The sequence below is a fragment of the Microtus oregoni genome, unplaced genomic scaffold (assembly GCF_018167655.1).
Source record: "Microtus oregoni isolate MIOR12 unplaced genomic scaffold, Mior012 000015F_ref0000493, whole genome shotgun sequence".
In the NCBI taxonomy this organism is placed as follows: Eukaryota; Metazoa; Chordata; class Mammalia; order Rodentia; family Cricetidae; genus Microtus; species Microtus oregoni.
In genome coordinates this window covers 30283269-30304537 of record NW_024543074.1, presented here as the reverse complement: position 1 = coordinate 30304537, position 21269 = coordinate 30283269, and the positions used below count along the sequence as shown (strand labels likewise).

Genomic DNA, 21269 nt, shown 5'->3' with positions numbered 1-21269 from the left:
TGACCATGGACATGGAGAGCACACTGGGAGCCCTTAAGTTACAAGTTGCTGCTGGTGGAATGGAAAAAACCTCAGCGTGAGTCAGAGTGGGGAAGAGGCAGGAGGGCCCATGGAGCAAGCACTGGCCTGTGCCCTGCTGTATAGAAGAGACGCCACACCACAAACCTACCCTCCCTCCCTGAACCCTGTTCACTAGCAACAGCCGATATGACCTAGTGCCTCAAAGTGCTTGGTCCAGGTTAAGCCTGGGCTAGAAGAGCCCTCCAGGCTGTCTGCAACCCCAGCTGAGCTCCTTGGGGAGGAACCAGCTATGGGATGGAGCAGATCCTTAGAGGAAGTCTAACGAGGGGTAGGGGCTACCTAAAACCCAGACAGGAAGCCAAGCACTCCTCTCCAATGCGCAGCCCTGAGCTTAGCACCTTGTGGCTAGGTGAGGCAGGCAGTCCCTCTCGGCAATGTACCGGGTCACCGGATGGATTTCCATGCTAGCTTGTTTCTCAGCCACCAGGGCGGGGTAAGCCAAAAAGCCCATCTTCCCTTACCTGAATTCTAGCCACATTTCCAGCTAGCAGGAGCACCTGTTCAGTCCCCCGGCCGAGTCCAGATGTGGCTCAGGGGATGAGAAGGACTCTGAGGGAGGGCCAGTCCCTACAGGAGTCCGGCTTGAAAAGCCACCTGAGCTGCTCTTGGTGTAGGGGCTGGATGTGAGGCCAAGGGTGGAGAAGAGTGTCTAAGGGGCAGGCCCAGGGCAGCCAGGGTGCCTTGAAGTCTGTCTCTCTTGGGCATAGAGTACAGACTGCAACCCCTGCCTACGCATATCCCAAGCTGCAGCTCCAGGCTTGTTCTACCATGAAAGTGAGGGAGTGGCCACCCTTCCCAAAGGCCTCAACTTCCTACTAAGGTCCAGTGTCCAGGAAATCCCCAGGCCATTAAAGGCAACTTGAAGTCCGCATAGGGAGCCCCTGGCCAGACTCTGTGCTTGGAGCCCCCATAGGGAAACTCGCTGCTGCTCTCTCCCTAGAACCAGTTTCGCTCAAAACCCACCTCCCTTCCTGGCCCACTTCAGCTCTGAACCAGGGGCCATCAGGGCCTGCGAGGAGCTCCAGGCCTCCCAAGAACCTGGCAATTCCAGGAGAGAACAGGAGTTGATGGCCCTGCGCAGAGGTTTAAAGGACCTGCCTCTGAGGTCAAATATCCCCACCTAGGCTGGGCCTATGCAAACAGACACCTCTGTTGGCCAATTCAGAGCTTAGCGCCAAAGAGAAAGGCCCACCACAGCAGAAGCCACCTGCTGGGCCATCCACAGAACAGAGACTCAGCAGGGAGGAACTGTTTCCCCTTGGCCGTGCCCCTCTCTCCAGCACTTCTGTGGGGGAAGCCTCTTGCCTCTCAGATTTATAGGCTGCTCAGAGTGGGCCCTGGGGGCCACCCACAGCTGTCCCTCCTAAGCTGCCCCTTGCTTTTCCTCGCCTCCCTACCCACCTATGCTTTCCTTTTGGGCCGGTCCAGCTAAGGAAGGGTTGACACCCACCTGCCTCAGAGAAAGCAGCCAGGAAGGATGGGGGAGGACACTGATCCCGCAGAAACCATTAAAATCAAAAGCCCTGTAAATCTCCAGGTGGAAAGAGCATGTCACAGCCTCGGCTGCTTCCATGAAATGCAGCCTTGTCCACCCACGCGCAGGCCAGCGTCAAGCCCTGCACCGAGGGTGGCACCTGTGGAGATGCAGACCCACACACACATAAGATACTCTGTAGCAGTTCGGCCAGGCCCAGCAGCCAGGGACACAGCCTTCGAATCCTGGCTGCTGCCTTCTGCTGCTCCATTCTTGAGAGGGGCGAGGCCATCTTCTAGAGTAGGACATCTGAGAACCATCTTAGAGGAAGACATTAGCCCTGACCCTGAATACCCTCAAGTTCCTTAAAACCAAACCACTCCACACTTGCTTATCCCAGGAAATAAAGGGTGCCTGGGGCCCTACTGCAAGCACAGCACAAAGCCAGCAGGGCTACACACCGACCCCTGCAGAGGGCTGGGCTCTCTCATCAAGGGCAGCTCAAGTGTGAGAGCTTGGGAGATGTGGGAACCTCAGGCCATGTTTCTCAAAGCCTTGAAGGCTGCTTGGGGACATCTTTCGAGACAAGTAGGGAGAATCTGGTATGTCTATGAAGACTGATGGAAAGAAAGCCTGGGACCAGAGACTGGAATGCCAGAGTCTGGCATGAGGGTGTCATTGCAATAGAGACGCAATCCCTGGGATGCCTACCCCAGCTCCATTCTGGCTCACTAGACTCACAGGCTAGACCATCCGCTTTGAGCCTCTGTAAAACGGGAAAGACACCCTTTCCCAGATAACCTCTGTGGTTTCTCTGAGCCCCCCTGAGCCATGTCTCCCTCCTAGGAAAACACAGGAGACCACAAGGAGCAAAAAAGAACAAGACAGACCAGCACACAGGCAGATGAGGGCCTGGTGCTGCCCACACCCAGAACAGCCATCTCCTTTTTCTGGACTGGCTGCAGCAACAGTGGCATCAGGCCAGGCTCAAGGCTGGGAAGGGCTGCAGAGTCACCCTGCTTGTACCAGCCCCCCACCTTGCTCCCCAGGGGGCACTTTCTTGTGGGCACAGAACCTTTGCTGTTCGGCTGTCACTGGGGCTGCCTGGCCTTTCCTGCCCAACCTGGTGGTCACCCACATTCCACAACCTCAGCCTGACTCATGCAGATCCAGCTCCACATCTGGCAGCCAGATGTGGTTGGCACTCTTCAGGAGGGGGGGTCACATCTGGCTGGAGAAACAGGAGGATCCTCAGGGGGGCAGCGACCCCAGGGAGGGTCAGCAAGCCACTGAAAGAGCATGCTGCAGTCTGGTTTGCGCCCCATTCTCTCAGAGGATGTCCGGTTGACATGGCTCTTCCCAGAAATCACTACCAGCAGCCTCTGGTGCACATCAGAGCCTTGCCTTGAAAAGGCAGCCCTGGGGCACTCTAATACCGCGTCCATCCCCAGTGTTGCTGGAGCAGGTGCAGTAAGTTCACCTCTATGGCATGGCTGCTAAGGTATCTGCTCTCTGAAGGAACTGGGGCTGCTGAGAAACACTTGATCCCAGGGTCACTGAGAAGAGACAATACTCACGAGGTAGCAAAACTCCATGTCCACAGCTAGGAGACCCCACTCCCTTATTCCCAGTCTGAGACAAGAGACAAGAGCTAGCACTGGGCCCTGTTGTTCGAAGCAGAACTTCCACCATGACTGTCCCGTCACCACAAACAAGCATCTGATCCATTCCAGCACTCCTAATCCACTCACTTCCACATCTGCCTCCTTCCCTGCTCACCCCCAGAAATCCATCTCCACCACCACCATCACTGCTGCCCCTCACTACGTTGTCATCTCTGCATGCCAGCTCAGGGGCTCCCTGCTATGGGAACCACCTTCTTCCTTGCCCATCAAGATGTCTTGTGGCTTTCCCTCCAAGCCTGATCTGGAGCTGAGACTCAGTGTTCCACTAGGATATGAATTTGCGAGCCCTCTAAGGGTGGTTATGTCTCTTCTAGGCTGCCGAAGGCTAAATCACCAGCGTGGGGAAGAAGATTGCTCAGGGGATTCCAGAGCACCCAATACTGGGCTTGCTATTTTCCCTTGCTGGGTCTTGGTGAACCAGAGTACTAAGAACTCCTCGCTTCCTCATGGCTGGTGAACACCAGGTAAGGGTGAGGCAGGGCTAGCAGGTGTTCCCAAGGGCCATCAGGGGAGCCCAGCCCTGGGTCCGCTATCCTCACCCTAGTTCACCGACTCCAGAGCTCCCAAGGCACAAATGTATACTGAGATACACCAGAGCTCTCCCTCGGTGCTCAGGCCACGCAGGCCAAGACGCCTGCCCACAGCACTTCCCCTCAAGCTGCATCCTCTGAAAGCACCAGCCCAGGCTGTCAGGTGGAACCCTTGAGGCTCGTGTGAAAGCATCTTGAGTTTTCCATCTGGTGGTGCCAAAACGTCTTTCAACAAGGGGGTGACTAATAAACATTTCTGGGAATGAAGCACTTTTCCAAGAATTGGCAAGAGGGAGATGATCTCACCTTTCACAAGAGGAGCCCATGTGCATCCCAGGGACAAGGAAGAGGACACTTAGGCTCCCTGGGCAGCTGCTGGGGGACAGGCGTCACCCTCAGTGGGGTCACAGTGGTTTCTGCTCACCCAGCAGGCCAATTCTGATCTCTCTATCCGCTTACACCAGCTTCTGTGCATGGACTCCTGCTACTAGGGATTCCTGCTTGGTGGGTCCAGGCCACTCAGACTCCCTCCCTCGTAAGGCCAAGCCAGGCCCTGGACAGCCCCACTCAGGCTTCTTCTAGGGCTCTCTTCCAAATGTATACTCGCTGAGGGCAACCTGTGAGCCATGCAGATCTGTGAGTGCAGTACGCAGCACAGGGCCGAGAGCTCTCTGTGGATGTGTGCAGCAGGAAGATGTTGATTGAAGGTGGGAATGGGCTGAAGTGCCTGGACTCCCTAGGTCCCTGTGGCCGGACCACCACATGCGTGTGGTGTCTGCGAGAAGCAGCTCAATGCAGTGGCAGACACTGTACAAAGGCATGACAAATGTCAGAGGAGCCTTTCCTCAAGAAGCAGGGGAACTCGGGAAAGGAGACACCCACGAAGTGGAGGGCCCCAGCCCTTGACCTCAGGGATAGAGGCCTCTAGAGCAATGGGACTCCAAGGGAAGGAGTCTCGGGGTAGGACAGCTCCAGGCAGATTTGCTCCCTCTATGTCTGGGCTGGTGGGGGGTGGGAGGATGGCAGTCGTGGTGGGGAGGGGAAGCACGTGTACACACACGGTGCACTCTCACAGACCATCCCACAAAAGAAGGGTGAAGAATAAAAGCCGTCTTCGTGGTAGGGGTTCACACTTGTCTTGGCCCTGGCTTTCGAACATCTGTAAGGTAAGCTGGATTCCCCTAGAGGGCAACAGAGGACTGAGGTGCCTCAGCAGAGGTGGGGACAGGTGATGGATGACCTGCTCTCCATTGGCTACTAATAACCCCCTTAGACATGGTGCTGGCACTTTGATATCATATCTCCTCGATATCAAACGGAAGCCCAGACTGGTGAAGCTTACAGACAGGAAAGGATTGACCCATCTTTCCCACCCGGGGGGCGGGGGTCTCTCTAGATAGGAGCCAGCAACTTGCTGAGGCCCGGTCATGAGGCTCTCCCTGATCCCCGTTTTTTTCTTGCCTTGCCTAGTATCTACCCACCCACGCTCGGTCTGGCACACCTTGGGTTGCCCAGCCAGTCTCTTCCCATAGGCCTCCTTGGGCTATAGGTTTCTGTCCACTGCTACCATCCAGCATTAGCGGAGCCTGAATCAGAGTTCTCCAGCTGCCCCGGGTCAAGCCTCACTTGGTGGGGTTGGAGGAGAAAGGGGCTCTTCTCTCAGCAGGGGTGGCAAAACCCAGGTTCTAATTAGCAGCTTCTGGAACATCCAAGTGCCCTAGATGGGAAGGAAATGTGTTTCCTAATTGGCCCCCTGCTGGAGTGTCAGTCAGCAAGCAAGAGGGATAAGGCAGCCTCCGAGCCAGCTCTTCTCTTCACCTGGTCTCACCTCCTCTGTATTTAGGCAGCTTCTTTCCTGTCCAACTTCTCCCTGGGCTAGCCACATCTTCCAAGTGCAGGAGGGCTATCTCAACACACTTAACTCAGGCTATATGGTTCCAACCAAGGACACATAGAAGAGTCTCCACCGCCCAACAGAGCCCAGTGAGAGGCATTTCTCCATCTAAGAGTAAATTTCACACTGCTGGGCAACCCCCTGCGGTACTCACTGCCATGTACCTGCCTACCACCCTACCCAGCCCCTGTGGTCTACCATTTACTCCCTTCTCACCCACGAGGCACTACATATCCCATAGTGCCTAGCTCTTCTGAGCCATACTGAGGAGACCACCCTTACTTCAAATGACATTATTGCATAAGGGAGCCTTGAAACTAAAAACCACAGTGGTCCTTAGAACATGGTATGTCTTTGCCAGATTTATGGATCATAACGTCCCCAGCACAAGAGGGCTGCTGAGAGGTGGTAGGGTCTCTGGAGGTATTCTGGGGCCAAAGGGCTTCATGCTCATGAAGGTCCTATGAAAGGTAGTTAGGACCTTGAGAGCAGGTTATGCAAGATACCTGGCTCCCTGTGTCCCCCTCATCTTTTCCATGGCACATTCTACCCGGGTTGACACAGTACAAGGCCCTCACTAGAAGCTGAGTGGATGCAGGTACCATACATGCTCTTGGACATCAGAAACCATGAGCCAAAAATATACCTCAGATGTTTTGTTAGGGAAACAGAAAATGGACTAACTCGGGCCCTCCCAAGGCTGCTGGAGGAGAGAAAGCAGAGTCAGGCAGTGACACTAGGGGCAAGGCACGCTCGGGCCTTGTCATCCCTGAAAAGGTGTACCCGAAGAGAGAGGCCAATGTGGGGCCCAGAAGCCATACCCAGCCCTTCCCTACCCAAGAAGAATGCCTCCTGCTAACTACAGGAACACCCACTGCAAGCGAGCGCAGTCAGGGAAGCCCCAGCCTTAAATCTGTGAAGAAAAGTCACTGTTAACCTGGTGTAGATGAAAACACTATCAGAGGCCAGGGTGACCCTGGAGGAGAGCAAAACCAGACTAAGAATCAGGTAGATCATGGCATCTTCGTCAGTAACTGTCGAGTTTCCCCTTCCCATCTAAAGAACAGAACTGACACTGTGGATCAACCCTTTTTACCCATTCAGTACCCTCCCCAGAGAGCTCCACACTGAACCCCACCCACTCCTCCTCAGGCAGGCCTGCTGGCTCCCATTCCTGGCCCAGTGCTGGGGATGGGGTGGGAGCGGTAAGTTAGCCCTTGCATTCCTGACTACACCCCACCTTCTACTTTGCCAGGAGCAGCCATCAGGCCTCAAGGCCAAGCCTGGGAGAGTACAGAAGCCGCAGGTTCTCAGCCCACAGGCTGGGGGAGGGACAGGGAACGACATTTGGGGGCCTACCTCTCTCAGTCTCTGGCAGAGATGGGGGCTGAACCTGAGAAGTCAGATCTTCCTGTAGCTGCCACCTCAGCTTGAAGGAGGCAATGTTTCCTGTATTTCTCAAGGGTAGTGAGCTCGCAGTAACCCAGGTTTGTTCCGCAGTGGGAGCTGGAAGCTCTGCAGTGCTCTGGGGTGCCCATTCTTTAAGGGGTCTGTTCTTTGGGAAGTTGGCCATGGACCTCCGGTGGAAGGTAGGGTTTGAACCTGGATGCCCACAGCCTGACAATTTGTGAGTCAACACCTAAAACCTGTATATTCTTGCTTGGTTCTGGGGAAGGTCACATGGCCAGTGACAAGTGGGGCTGTCTGGCTTCTTGAGGTCCTCTCTGTCTTCAGTGTGAGGGGTGTGTGTGTAGATGCTCACAGTAAAATGAGGTTTCAGAAGTTCTCAAAATTCCCTTGTATCTAATCATGAATTTCTATATGCTGAGAAGCCCTGGCTACTAGCCTGATTAAGGAGAAAACCACAAGTCTGGCTCAAGCAGTTGGTCCAGTGTGGGCCCCCATGTGGCATGGGTTCCCTCTGAAAGCCTCGGGAACTGCTCAGGGTCCTGGGGGGGGGGGCATAGCTTACAGTGCAGACTCTTCTTTATCTTGCCACGCCCCGGGGGTACCCCTAAACAGTCCATGGCTCTCACCCACTCCAGTGCTGGAGAACCTCGTTCAAGCAGGAGACTGAGACAAAGGGTGGGGTATGAGTGAGGACACAGAAGACCAGAGAGCAAACGTGTGGGCTGCAGCCACACAGCCCTCTGGAGCAGAGTTTAACAGAGTCCAGACTAGGAATCCCAGCCTCCGTGTCCCCTACTGGTCTGGATGCCCCTGTGCAGAGCGATTGGGAAGAGACAAGGCATTCTTGGGCATGAGATTTCACGGACCCCAGGGACTCTGTGACACAAGTCACCGACAAGCCACCCCCCCACACACACACACACTCACCATAGTCCTTCCTGCAGTATTTCTTCATGTTCATCTTCAGCTTCCCTTTGGAGGCCTTGCAGTAGGAGTCACAGTCTGCAGGGGAGGACACAGACAGAAACTCATTAGGCCACTAAAGAATGGGCTGGTGGCCGAGTGGGCCACCTCCCTAGATACCCAGTGGTATCCATGGGCCAGGCCAAGCGGGTGGCCATTCAAGACAGGCTGGCTTTCTAAAGAGACCATTGGGACAAAAGCCACCTCTCTCCCCTCAGCCTGGTGAAATATTTCAGCCTCCACGAGAGCCTTTGGGACCACTGTATCATGCCACCCAGGGTTTCCAAGTGCCACCCCAATTCCTTCTGCCTTAAGATTCAACCAGAGCTTGATTAAAGCAGATAGAGGCCTCATTGTCGCCCTGCTGCTGGGGTCTGTGTCAGGCGCTGGCTTTCATGGCACGAAGCCTCTGGCTGGGGTTAGGCCCCAACAAAAGAGGTCACAGGGGAAATTAGCAGTCCATGAAACATTTGAAAACCCCTTTGGTGTCCACTCCAGTGAAGTGTGCAAGGAAAATGCCCACGAAAAGAGTTTAGCCCTAATGGGCCCCACTGCTGAGAGGCAGGCCTGCCGGCCACTGGCTGCTGGCCATACCTGCAGGCCACAGCTTTGGGGGTTCTAGGCTCTAAGAGAGCCAGGCAGACAGGAGATGCTTTTGTTCAGTAGTTTCCATCTCCTGAAGTAGCTCTGTCGACCCCACCCTCGAATGTAGCCTAACCTTGTTCTCTCCCGCCAGTGACTTCCACTTATTAGATGATGTAACAATCTCTTCATGAGGTCTGTATGATAGCCCAGCAGGAAACTGCCAGCCACTTGCCATGATGGCAACGCTATATGTGCTGAATCTCCCCAAAAGTCTTATAGTTGGTCTCTCAGCTAACCATGCTGTTCCCATTGGGCAGGTAAGAAAACTGAGGCTCAGAGTTAGGTACGCTACCTACCAAGGTCAACATGGGAGATGCACGTAGGGATGCAGAATGGGAGGACAGGTGCACTACACCTCTGTCTGCTCCCAGCCTGTGGCTATGATCTGCAGGGCACATTCAGTGGCCACCTCTCCAGAACCTGTCTGCAGCCCCCAGCAAGTAGCTCTTCTCTCCAGACACCAGATGCCCTGACCAACGCCTCCCTTAACCAGTGTGACTATCCACCATCAGGAGCCGTGGCCCAAATTCCACAATTGGGGGCCAGCCTCTTGGGGCTCAAATTCAGCAGCCAGTTTCAAGAAAGGGAAGAAAATCATGTCTTATTCCTCCTTGCCCTGTGGTTTATCCTTCTGGCCCCACCTCAGGATGGCCCTGCCCAGGGACAGAAGAGACTACAGTGTCAAGCTCTTCTGCCAGCTGGGCTGCTGACTGCAAGGGCCAGGCTCTCCAGAGAGTATGGAGTTCATTCTGAGTGGCAATGCACAAAGAAGGCAGGAAAGGATGCAGCCCCCAGACAGACGTCTACTACAGCATCATTCATCACGGCTGCCCTTCCTTGCCGGGAGCATCTGTGTTGAGTGCCTGTGCCGTCACACGGGCAGCAGCCACTCCATGGATGAACCCAAGTTGTGCACACGTTCCGGTGCTTGTGAACAGATTTGGAAACCAGGTTGTGCATGCATTCCGGTGTTTGCGAGTAGGCTTGGTCAGTCTCCTGCGCTGTGCTCTACACACCTAGGGAGGCAAACTGAGATGCAGGTGGAGCCAAACGATATCCCTGCAGGGTCTGCTTAGAGTCCACTTGGAAGTGTTGTGTAATGTTTCATGAAGTTGTTGGCCCAACAGAGTGCTTTCATTTCCAATAATGAAGAAGTCACACTGCCCCGAGTCCTCCACCCAGGCTCACCAAGTATTACCCATGCAACAACCCAGGTGGAAAGGGTACTATTGTAAGAGGGAGATATGGTGCCCAACTTAAAATAGTGGAAAAGCTGAGCTTGGGCCTGCCCAAGGGGAGTCCCATCCTACAGAGTAAAAGGAAAAACATTCAAGTCCTAGGACCAAACTACCCCCAAACCTTCAGCATCACTGCCCATACCCTGGGAATAGCCAAAGTTCTAGAGCTAAATGTACACCCAGGACAGATATTATCCAAGAATGGGCAGCAGTCACCACTGTGTAATGACTTCAGTGCTTCAGAACTTGCATACCAGGGCCCAGCCATCTTGGTATTTCTCAAAGGCTGCACACACCCTGGTGGCACGGCCAGCTCTCAGGAAGCCTTGTGGCTTGATGAATTCTCTACCTGTAGACCAGTCCACTGAACAAAAGAGAATCTAAGGTTCCGAAAGCCTCCCTGAGGCAGCCTGTGAGCCTAACCCCTTGTCGCCCGGGCCAGCCCTGAAGTAGGATACCCTGGGGTTTCAACCACCACTCAGGCTGAGATCTGTCCACAGCAGGCTCTGAGTTCCTTCACCGAAGCAGCAGCCTGCATGTCTGAATTTTGAGTGCTCCCTGGTGGGTCCAGAATACGAGAGATGGTGTTGCACCCAGTGCCTGGCTCAGCAGAGGAAAGGTCAGACAGGTGGTTAACTCAAACTCAGAGAGAGAGATGCCATTCTCCTCTGCAAAATCTCCCTTTTTCTTTCACGTTCCAATTCAATACTGAGCTAGGCAAACACACCACCCTGTTAGAGGCTGGGAGGGATGGGCTGAAGCAGTTTCCTCTGGAGAAACCGAAGAACCTTCAGAATACGGATACATAAGAGCTGTGCACTCCACGTTAGGTTCAGATCACTGCGGTTGCTGGACAAGTGGTCCTTGGGTAAGGAAAATGGCCTCGTGCTGGCTTCCCTCATTATCATCACACACAACTAGAGACAAATACCAGCTGAAAGCCCTGCTCTGATTCTTGCAACAACATGGTATCTGCTTGGCAGCCACTCACAGGGCCTCTCCTTGTTCTGTTCCGAGACAGCTATAAAGACAGTGAAAAGATGAAAATTCACACTAACGCCAGGAATGGAACTGATAGATGACCCAATGCCTGAATCTGGGAGCAATCTCAATTAATTAAAGGCAGATGGTGGTGGATGAGGCAAAGTCAATCCGGGTTTTACCTGCAGAAACAGTTCTTTGTCTGATGGAAAGAAAGATCACAGAAGAGGAGGAGGAGGAAGAGAAGGAGGAGGAAGAAGAAGAGGAGGAAGAGGAGATGACAGCAAGACAATGAGCAGAAAATAAATAGGAAGCATGGGCAGGGCAGGGGTAAGGAAGGTAGGACTGCAAGCCATCTGTACTGACTCTCTGAACTTGTATTTTATCTAAATCATGGATGCGGAGAATCGGAAGGACATGGTGACAGGAGCAGATGCCAGCCCCACAGAGCCAGGTAGCAAGGGGACAGAGCTCCACCTGTCTGACATGGGGCTCTGCAAAGGGCCAAGCCATAAATATGTGACAGCCATAAACCCTCACATCTACTAACCTCTCCAGAAGCTCAGAAGCAATCACTTACAATGGACATAACAGGCTCAAAAACATCTAAAAAGATAGAGCTTTTCTATGAAACTGGGGAGGAAATGGTGCTGAACTCCAAAGCCCCAGGGTACATAAGAGTTGGGAAAATAGAAACTAAAGTAATTCAGAAACCCAGCAGCACAATTACAATTCACTTCTGCAGCAGCAGGGAGAGCAAAACTGTGGAAAAGGATTCGGCAGAGAGAACACACCCTGCAGAAACTCTCGCTATGCAGAGGAAAAGGCTAAGATGGGAAGACTAGCGAGAATAAGGGCATCCAAGGGAGGGGAGAGCTGACACATGCCTGGACTTCAGCCAAGGCCCAAGAAAAATGGAAATCAGACTTCTGAGTAGTAGGGGTAGGACTTCTGAGTCCAGGACAGAACCACATGTGCAGAAGGAAGGGTTCAATGCATTTTATTTCAAAATCAAGGAAAACAGGTCAAGGCCCAGATATATCTTTGAAATACATGAAAAATGCTACAGTAAGAAAAACATACATATAGATAGAAAAAGAGCAATAACAAGAAATGGGTAGATGATTACTGAGGAATGATTACAATGTCTTCAGGGAAGAAACTTTCAACACAAGAATTTTATACCTAGCTAGACAGTCTTTCCATACACAAGAGTCACAGTCACACACACAATCTTAAGTATGTAGAGCTCAGAAAATAACTCAATATTTGCCTTCCAACCACCTATGAGGTAAATAAAAAAATTGAGGACTTTGATAAGGGAAAGTTGTGCTATAAACACAACATGTCCCTGAAGTCAATAAACAAAAAATTTCAAATTTGGTTCTAAAACTTAAGCAAATATCAAAACTGTTAAAATGCTTACAAAAGAACATTAAGAATATCTGATTATAAGAATTTAGGTGCAACTATGTTCATAGCACCATTGTTTGTAATAGCCAGAACCTGGAAACAACCTAGATGCCCTTCAATGGAAGAATGGATGAAGAAAGTATGGAATATATACATAGTAGAGTACTACTCAGCAGTAAAAAATAAGGACTTCTTGAATTTTGCATGCAAATGGATGGAAATAGAAAACACTATCCTGAGTGAGGTAAGCCAGACCCAAAAAGAGGAACATGGGATGTACTCACTCATATTTGGTTTCTAGCCATAAATAAAGGACATCGAGCCTATAATTCGTGATCCTAGAGAAACTAAATAAGAAGGAGAACCCAAAGAAAAACATAGGCATCCTCCTGAATATTAACCTTCATCAGGCGATGAAAGGAGACAGAGACAGAGACCCACACTGGAGCACCGGACAGAAATCTCAAGGTCCACATCAGGAGCAGAAGGAGAGAGAGCATGACCAAGGAACTCAGGACCGCGAGGGGTGCACCCACACACTGAGACAATGGGGATGTTCTATCGGGAACTCACCGAGGCCAGCTGGCCTGGGTCTGAAAAAGCCTGGGATAAAACCGGACTCGCTGAACATAGCAGACAATGAGGACTACTGAGAACTCAAGAACAATGGCAATGGGTTTTTGATCCTACTGCACGTACTGGCTTTGTAAGAGCCTAGGCAGTTTGGATGCTCACCTTACTAGACCTGGATGGAGGTGGGTGGTCCTTGGACTTCCCACAGGGCAGGGAACCCTGATTGCTCTTTGGGCTGACGAGGGAGGGGGACTTGATTGGGGGAGGGGGAGGGAAATGGGAGGCGGCGGCGGGGAAGAGACAGAAATCTTTAATAAATAAATAAATTTAAAAAAAGGAAAAAAAGAATTTAGGTGTAACTTTAGATCATATTAGCAAAAACCAGTAGAATAAGGCAGGGAATCAAACTGCTTAAATAAAAATGTCAAAGATGTTATTTTATGCTTGACTCTACCAAATAAGATACTTCTTTTGAAATACCACAAAATGCCAGAGAACTCAAGAAATAAATTACAAATAAAATTATGTCAAAAGATAAGCCAGAGAAAATAGAAAGTATAAGAAGGCATTTTTATACAATAAGATCATAAAAGAGGAGTGGGCAAGAGGGGTTGGCTAGAGAGTGTTCAGGGGTTAAGAGCACTGCCTGCTCTTCCAGAAGCCCCAAGTTCAATTCCCAGCACCCATATGGCAGCTCACAACTCTCTGTAACCTCAGTTCTAGGGGACCTGACACCTTCACACAGACATACACGCAGGCAAAGTATCAATGCACATGAAATAAAATAAACAAATTAAAAAAAAAAACACAAAAATCAACTATTTGACATAAAATGATGAAAGTGAAGGATATACCACTCCTTTTCAAAACCTGATTCCACATTCTCAACTCCTGCTTAAGAAGGTGTTGACAGTTACCCTTCGTTGTCAATGTAACTGCATTTAGAATCACCTAGGTGGGAGCTGGCTTGTGAGCTTGAGAAGTTAAGGACACTTAACAGGGGTTAAGTTCTCAGTACCTACATTGACAGCTCACAACTACCCGTTAATCCCACTCCAGAAGATCGGATACCCCCTTCTGGCCTCCACAGGCACTGCACTCAAGTGGCACACACTCGGAGACACCCACAGAGTCACTGCTCCCCCTCCCCCATGCCAGTGTTTCCAGAGAAGCTGCCAAGGGGAGGAGACCCAACACATCCAGCAGCCAGAGGCTCAGAGACGACAAAAGTCAGAGAGCAGTCCCTTCCCTCTCCTGCGCTTCCATCCTGGATACTCCCTGCCTCACCTTGATGACCCCCACTGAGGTCCTAAAATAAATCCTTCCTGTTTTCAAGTTGTTTCATCAGGCACTTTGTAATCCTGACAAGAAAGGTGACCTGTACGCAAGGATACAGGGGAAATCTTAAAAGATAATTTAAATGGGGACAAAGGTTCTGCACATCAGCAAATGCAAACAGACAAAAAATGAGCCAAGAAGTAGAAATGTTCGTATCAGAAAGGGCACAATCCAAAGCAAGAATGCTCACTCAAAATGCACAACAAAAGGTCACCAGTAAAATCATTTTATGAGGCCAGCAAGATGGTTCTGGGGTAAAGAAGATCGCAGCCAAGCCTGACAACCTGAGCTCAATCCCCAGAGCCCAGAAAGTGGAAGAAAACCAACTCCAAGTTGTCCCCAACCTCCACATCTGCATCATGACACACCTCTAGCCACACAGATACACACGATAAACAAGTGTAACGGTGTTTTGATTATTTTATATGCGCAATAAGATTTCACTGAAATATATTAAGCAGAGAGACACACACACACACACACAGGCAGACAGACAGACACACACACGTAAGTAGAAAATGCTAAATTAATTCTAAGAAACTGAAATTGTACAGGCCACACCTCCTGACCACAGTGTAACTAATAATACTTGTTATGACGGAAGAAAGGATCAAAATAAGCAAACCAGACTCAGCCCTAGAAACTCTTTTTAAAAAAAAAAAGAGTAAAACAAAACTCAGAGAGAGGATGAATTAATAACAGCAGAAGCAGAAATAAGGAGAATGGGGGGGGGGGCTTAAAATTACAAATACACCCAAAGCTTGACTCTCTGAAATGCCTCCAAACAAACTTTTTTTTAAAATAAAGGCCAGACAAAACATTGTCATGTCTAATTATGAATAAAAGAAAGAAAACAGACAGGCTGAGAAGAATGAGAGAGCCATGACCTAAAGACATGTTGTGAATTAGAAGGCTATTGTACAACGACTCCAGGCGAAAGTCCTGGAATCTGAAGGAAAGGCACACTTTCAGGAGAACTGAAATGACCAAAGTGAACAGACATGTCTAGAATGAGCCAGGTTAGGAGCCTGCGATGATGCGGCCATTTCACGCTGCTTGGTTTATTAAGAAACAGAAAAGGATGGACCACTCTTAAATGAGAGACTGCATTAGCAGCCCTGAAACTGATCATTTCACGATGTGAAGAAACAAGCAACACCACAGTTTCGTGTCTCAACCTTCATACAAAAGACCTGGGACCAGACAGGGCAGATCCTACCGACCCATGGTCATCAGCCTCCTTTCTAGAAACCTACCCACTCTACTTAGTGGTCTGAGCACCCGCCATCGCACTCCTGACCCTAGAGATCTCCGGCTGAGCGACTAGCCAGGTAAACACTGGCAGATCTTTAGGGGCACCTGCTCCAAGACGCTCCTTCCACCAGGTTCTCCTCCCCCACCACAGACAAGGGCTGCCAGGGTTGGCCCCTGGTGCCACCTGGTCTCCACTTGGACATTATCCGTCCGGGGGAGGGCTGCTGGGACCCAGAAGGGGCCATCTGCCCAGCCTGCAAAGGCTCATCTCGGCTGGCTGGCATCCCAGCCCCTCTTGGGAGCAGCCTACCTCCTTTTCATCCTCCCAACTGTTCTCCTGACCAACCCTCAGGCAAGAGCCAAGAGGTGCCCCGCAGGCCAAGCCCCTTCAGGCCTCTGCTGCACCTTGGGTAGCTGCCCCCCTCTGCTCTGCCTCCTGTGCCCAGGTGCCAAAACCCTGCTGGGCCAGCCTGCTCGCTGCTCCAGGCGCATCTCCAAGCATATGGCAAGCAGAGCCTGGCGGCCTGTGGCACCGCAGCTGGCACCTCCCCTCAGAGCAGGGCGGGGAGCTGGCAAAGGTCTCCCTCTCGTAGCCCTGGTCCACTCTCCAGCCATACCTCTGCCCCTGCTCCTGTTGCCATTGGGAAGTTCTGGGCTGGCTAGGGTAAGTGAGGAACATAGTCAGTGTGGTCCACCATGGGATAAAAAAACCTAGGGAACTGGGTGAGCTTTGGCCCCAATGGCTGGGTGCTGGGTAAGGGTTCTTGGTTCCCTCTGACTGGAGGAAATAGCTTAAGGAGACAAGGGCATCTATCTGTTTGGGTCAGGTCATTTTCCCCAGCAGGTGATAAAAGACAAGAGGAGCCAGTTTGCCTGACCTGCAACTGTAGGCAGCATGAACTCTGCCCAGGCCAACAATTCCAACTTCAATGTCAGCATTCGGGTGCCCAGGGTAATCCAGGGAGCTCGCAACAGCTATCATGGGGCGATGGGGAAAGCACTCCAATTCTTGCTCCTGGTCACTGTAGGTGATTTCCTCTCTGTCAGGCAAGACCATCTTTCCAACCCTCTCACCAACAAGCACTTGTCAGAGCAATGAGCCACTCCTCCAAAAGATCTGCGCCCTGAACCACCATGCAACTATCTCTCTACTGTGCTGCTGGGCTCACCCACTGGTTCATCTCCCCTAAGTCCCTCTGCCCTTAACAAAAACATGTCCACTTAACCTTGAGCCATGGGGCTCCTGAAATGAAGCCACTTCTAGCAACAGACTGACATAGGAGCTGAGGATACTGTGCTTTGCAACCTCTGTGACAATCAAGTGGGAGGAAGCCCACAAGATGCTCAGAAGGTAAATAGTGCCTCCTGCCAAGCCCAGTGACCTGAGTTCAATCCCTGGTGCCCACATAGTAGAAGGAAAGAACCAATTTTGGTATGTTGTCCTCTGACCTCCACAGGTGTATGCACCAGCACACACACATGGACAGATAAACAGACAGACACATATGCACAAAATATGTAATAATTAAAAGGAAAACGACCCAAAATGTTGAAACAAAGAAAGCAAATGATTTGGTCCTTAACCCACAAAAAACTGTTGTGACTCAATAAAAATGAGACTGGCAAAACTTCAAGGAGATGAAAAGGTGAATCACAAGAAAGTAAACCCAAGCTGGGCGGTGGTGGTGCACTCCTTTAATTCCAGCACTTGGCAAGCAGAGGCAGCTGGATCTCTGTGAGTTCAAGACCAGCATGGTCAACAGAGCTAGTTCCAGGACAGTCAGGACTGTTGTACAGTAAAACCCTATCTCAAAAAACAAAAAGAAAAAAAGACAGACAGACAGACAGACAATACACACAGAGAGAAAGAAAGAAAGAGAGAGAGAAAGAGGGGGAGAGAGAGAGAAGAGAGTTAATTTGAAAGCAGTGAAGAGATGTAAATATTTCAATTTCAAATTTCAAAGAAGCACGCCTTAGCCAAGGGAAGAAGGCACTTCTGCCCAGGAAACCAGCAAAGGTAGGCGTGCACACACACTCATGCCAAGTGGTTAAAGCATGCCTGGCACTGAATGTCCCAATCCTGAGGCCACTCTCCTCTGACACAGCCACACTGTTTCTATGATTTTACCATTCGCTTGGGAAGTTCTCCTAAGCCCTCCCTACACGGCTGACTCTGGTTCTAGGTATATCATGAGGCAAACAGAACAGCAGTTGGCACAATGACACGGGGGTGGGGGGGGCAGGCCAGTCACATGAGTTTCACTGTGAGTGTCAATGAAAGAACGAAACCCAGAAAATGAAGTCTGTGAACTGGGCACACTAGTTGAGAAGGTCAGGAGGCAAGTGGAGAAGTGGAGACCCACAGAGACAGGAAGGTCATCCTGGTGAGGTAGACAGAAAGTCACGCAATGTAACCATGTCACACAAGGGCTCCCAGAAATCTGCCACAGTCTCCCCAGTATGTAAGCTCCCTTTCTTCGAAAGCCTATGTTCCTAACAATAAGGCCTTCTCTTCCATGTTTGTCCACATGGCTCGCCCTGCCAGCAGCTCACTATGGAGACCTCGGCTCTAAGTGGAAGAAACTGAGTGGGGGGCGCTAACAAAAACCATTCTTGTCAGTAAAAATGGATCCTACAAGTGTGTCTTCTGCTCCGTGGCCCTTGACTATCCTGAGCCTCTATGTCTCCATCAGTGAACTGGGGTAGTAGCAATGATGGTGATAGCAACACACTGCAGGATCTAGGCAGGATGACAGGGCCAGCGGGGAGAGGACAGACTGTTAGATATGACAGTTGGACTAGGGGCAACTTGGGGGACCCACCTGGAAGTACAGGGTGGAGAGTGCCCTTTGGGTATGAGAGACAACCCACACAATGGGCTATTCCAGGCTCAGCAGCTCTATCTGGATCTCAGTGCCTTTCCTTTTGAGACTCCACTGAGCCTCGTTTGAGCCTGTTCCTAGTCAGGTGGTGGGCAGCCTCCCTCTGAGTTCAGTGGAGAACCTTGATTCTTAGCACCCACTTCCCAGCCTGGAATGGTCTATTCCTCCTCCTAGCAACCAGACCTTAGTGTCCCCAGACTTGATACAGGGTTCATTACCAATGATCCTGGGGACCTCCAGACAGTATAAAATAAGCTAAGGGCAGTGACCACAGCTACCCAGATAAGTAGAGCCACAAACACAGGCTCTATGGCACTGGCAATGGCTGGTTGGCTGCTCACGAGATACTGGCTAGTGAGTTCTTCAATCTTCTGGGTACTCTGTACACATTGGTACTGGATGGAGGTGGCGGGTTCGGGGGGGCACAGGAGATAGGAGGCCAAGATGCCTTCTGAGGCACGAGCTGCCATCTACAGAAAGAGCACCTCCAGCCCCTGTGCAGGGCAGTGAGCTGTCCTCAGGGTGTGCGGTGCTGGTGGGGAGGGGGCTACAGAGGCATAGAGGTGCTGGTGCCAGGGCCCTACACAACCATGTCTCCTTGAGTACAGCACTGTGCCTTACAGTTTCGGATTCCTGACTGAGGTCACTGGAGATATGGCTGTCATCTTTTACAATCCTGCTACGATGAGGCCTGACATGTAATCAGTACCAGGATCATTGCAGCCCTCATTATTCTGACTCTAACTTAAAGAATCGTGAGAGAAAACCAACTTTACTGGATTTCTGTCACATCCAATTTCTGTTTAAGCCCAAAGACATCTCTCGCTCAAATATGTCCTTGATGCCTTGAGTTATGGCTGACCTCTGCCTGTCCTGCTGTCTTTAGAGGATTTGTTTCCTCGGGGCATGCCTCACACTGCAGTGAAGGGACTATCGGTTTATTTGTGTCTCCTTTCCTATCTGGAGTCAGGGGCTGCATGCCGGGTCCCCAGGGACGAGGACACTCATCAGGCCCTCAGGAAGTATTTGCTGAACAGTTCAGGCTGCGGCTGCATGCGGTAGGCCAAGACCCTAGGCCCCACTTGCCTTAGCCCAAGACCGGAAGTCACTAGGCTCAGTATCAGAACCCACAGGAAGCAGCCAGTCTGGGTCAGCGGCAGAAAAGTAAAGGCTGGAAGCAAGATTCCAAAGGATGGAAAAAGGCAATTTGGGAAACACCGCAATCCATAAAAAGTGAGGCTTGGCACACACAGAGCCCTGCCTGAGGAGGAGGGTGGGAGTCGATAAATCTTCCCTCTCCCGGGAGCTTGGATGGGCTTTGGTGTTTTATTTGGACTTTAATAACACAGATCCGAAATCCACCAGCTTATTATGAAAATATATTTGCAGATTTTAAATACCAGCCATTGGACTCTGTAGGCAGCTCTCGCTCCAGAGATGGGAGGTCTATACAGGGGAGAGCCCTAGAGAGGAGCAGCCCCGGTCCCATGCTACCTGGCCTCGAGGTAGCATGCTCCAATCTTTCCTAACACACTGGGACCCCCAAAAGGAAAAGACAGAGTTCTGCCGGGCTTAAGAAAGTGGGATAAACAGCCAGGCCCTTCTGCCTGTGGCTGATGACAGGGTTAGGACGGCTTGGCTCGGGCTTCTTCTCTGCGGCCTGACTGGGGGTGGGGTTCCAGGCTGGAGGAGGTCAGGGGCTGTACTGACCACAGGAGGGAGCAGCCCCTCTTTTCCCCTTGGAACAAGAGGGTGCAAATGAGCCCTCAGCATGCTCTTTCTTCTTGCTGAACAAGATGGATTGGAAAACAAATTGGCTCAAATAAAGCATGTAATTAGATTAGAGCCTCTTGCCCAGAGCCTCTGGGGCTGCAGAACGCCCTCCTGACTGGAGAGAGGACACCTTGGCTGGCTAAAGCAGCTCCCAGACGGCTAGAATTCTCTCTTGACCCTTAGCTGTCCTCCCACAGGTCGCCAGTCAATGTCAGTTATGCAGAGGGGACAGAACACAGACCACCCCAGGCTTTAGGATTGCCCCGCACCCCACCTGCCGATACTGCCTCAGCCTTGGAGGGCAATAGTGTCCAATCCGAGTAGCAGAAACATGTGGATGTGGTAGGGAAAACCAGGACGACCCCTGCCAATGCACTCTGCATCTTGCTCACTGTGTGACCTATGCCACCAAGAAGTAGAACTAGTATGCCACCCGTAAGAAGACAGAGGCCCAAAAGGCTGTGTCAGCTACTCCTGGAACTCCCAAGATAGGTCTCTCTGTCCAAAAAGACATGGGAACTCGGAGAACCATGTGAGCACGAACCCCTTAGTGTCTCTGTCCAGTGCAAGGGCTGCCCCTGCTTAAGGAACCTGGGCAAGCATGTCTATGTGGCTGCTACTGTGTATCATCCATCCTTCATCACTCCCCTCCCCGAATTCTGCCTCCAGTGTGCGCACGATGCCCTGCCCTTCGGACCACCAGCCATGCCTTTGGGAAATCAAGCCATTTTCACAGCCTGCCATGTTCAAAGTGTTGCTGGACCCAGGGAAGAAATTCCTTTTCCCCAAACTATTTCTAAATCCTTCATCAGAATGACAAATGAGTTCTGGCATGGGCACTGAATAAGAACTCAGACAAGGGAAAGAAAATCACAGAAAGAAGCGAGAAAGACAAGACACTGGGGGGCTCCTGCTTGCGATAACTTATCTCTAGAAAATAAAATAAGGACTGACAAGGGACACCCTATCAATAAATGTCATCCAGACCACCTGCTTCCCTGGCCAGCTACACAGGACAGGCTTCGCTGGCACCCATAGCACCATCTGGGGCCTAGAACTCGGTAAGGTACTCTTCATGTTTAAAGGATAAGCAGACGCAATCTTTGCATCGACAACCCGCGCTGTAACTTTCCAC

At 51.2% G+C, this 21269-nt stretch overlaps 1 protein-coding gene across 1 annotated transcript in view; it reads right to left on the bottom strand.

Moving 5' to 3' along the window:
* Ntn1 (netrin 1) overlaps positions 1-21269 on the bottom strand; it is a 181068-nt gene that overhangs the window by 7387 nt on the left and 152412 nt on the right. Inside the window, exon 6 of the mRNA XM_041664620.1 lies at positions 8002-8076. Within this exon, the coding sequence (XP_041520554.1) occupies positions 8002-8076 (75 nt within the window). The remainder of the gene's footprint in view (positions 1-8001; positions 8077-21269) is intronic.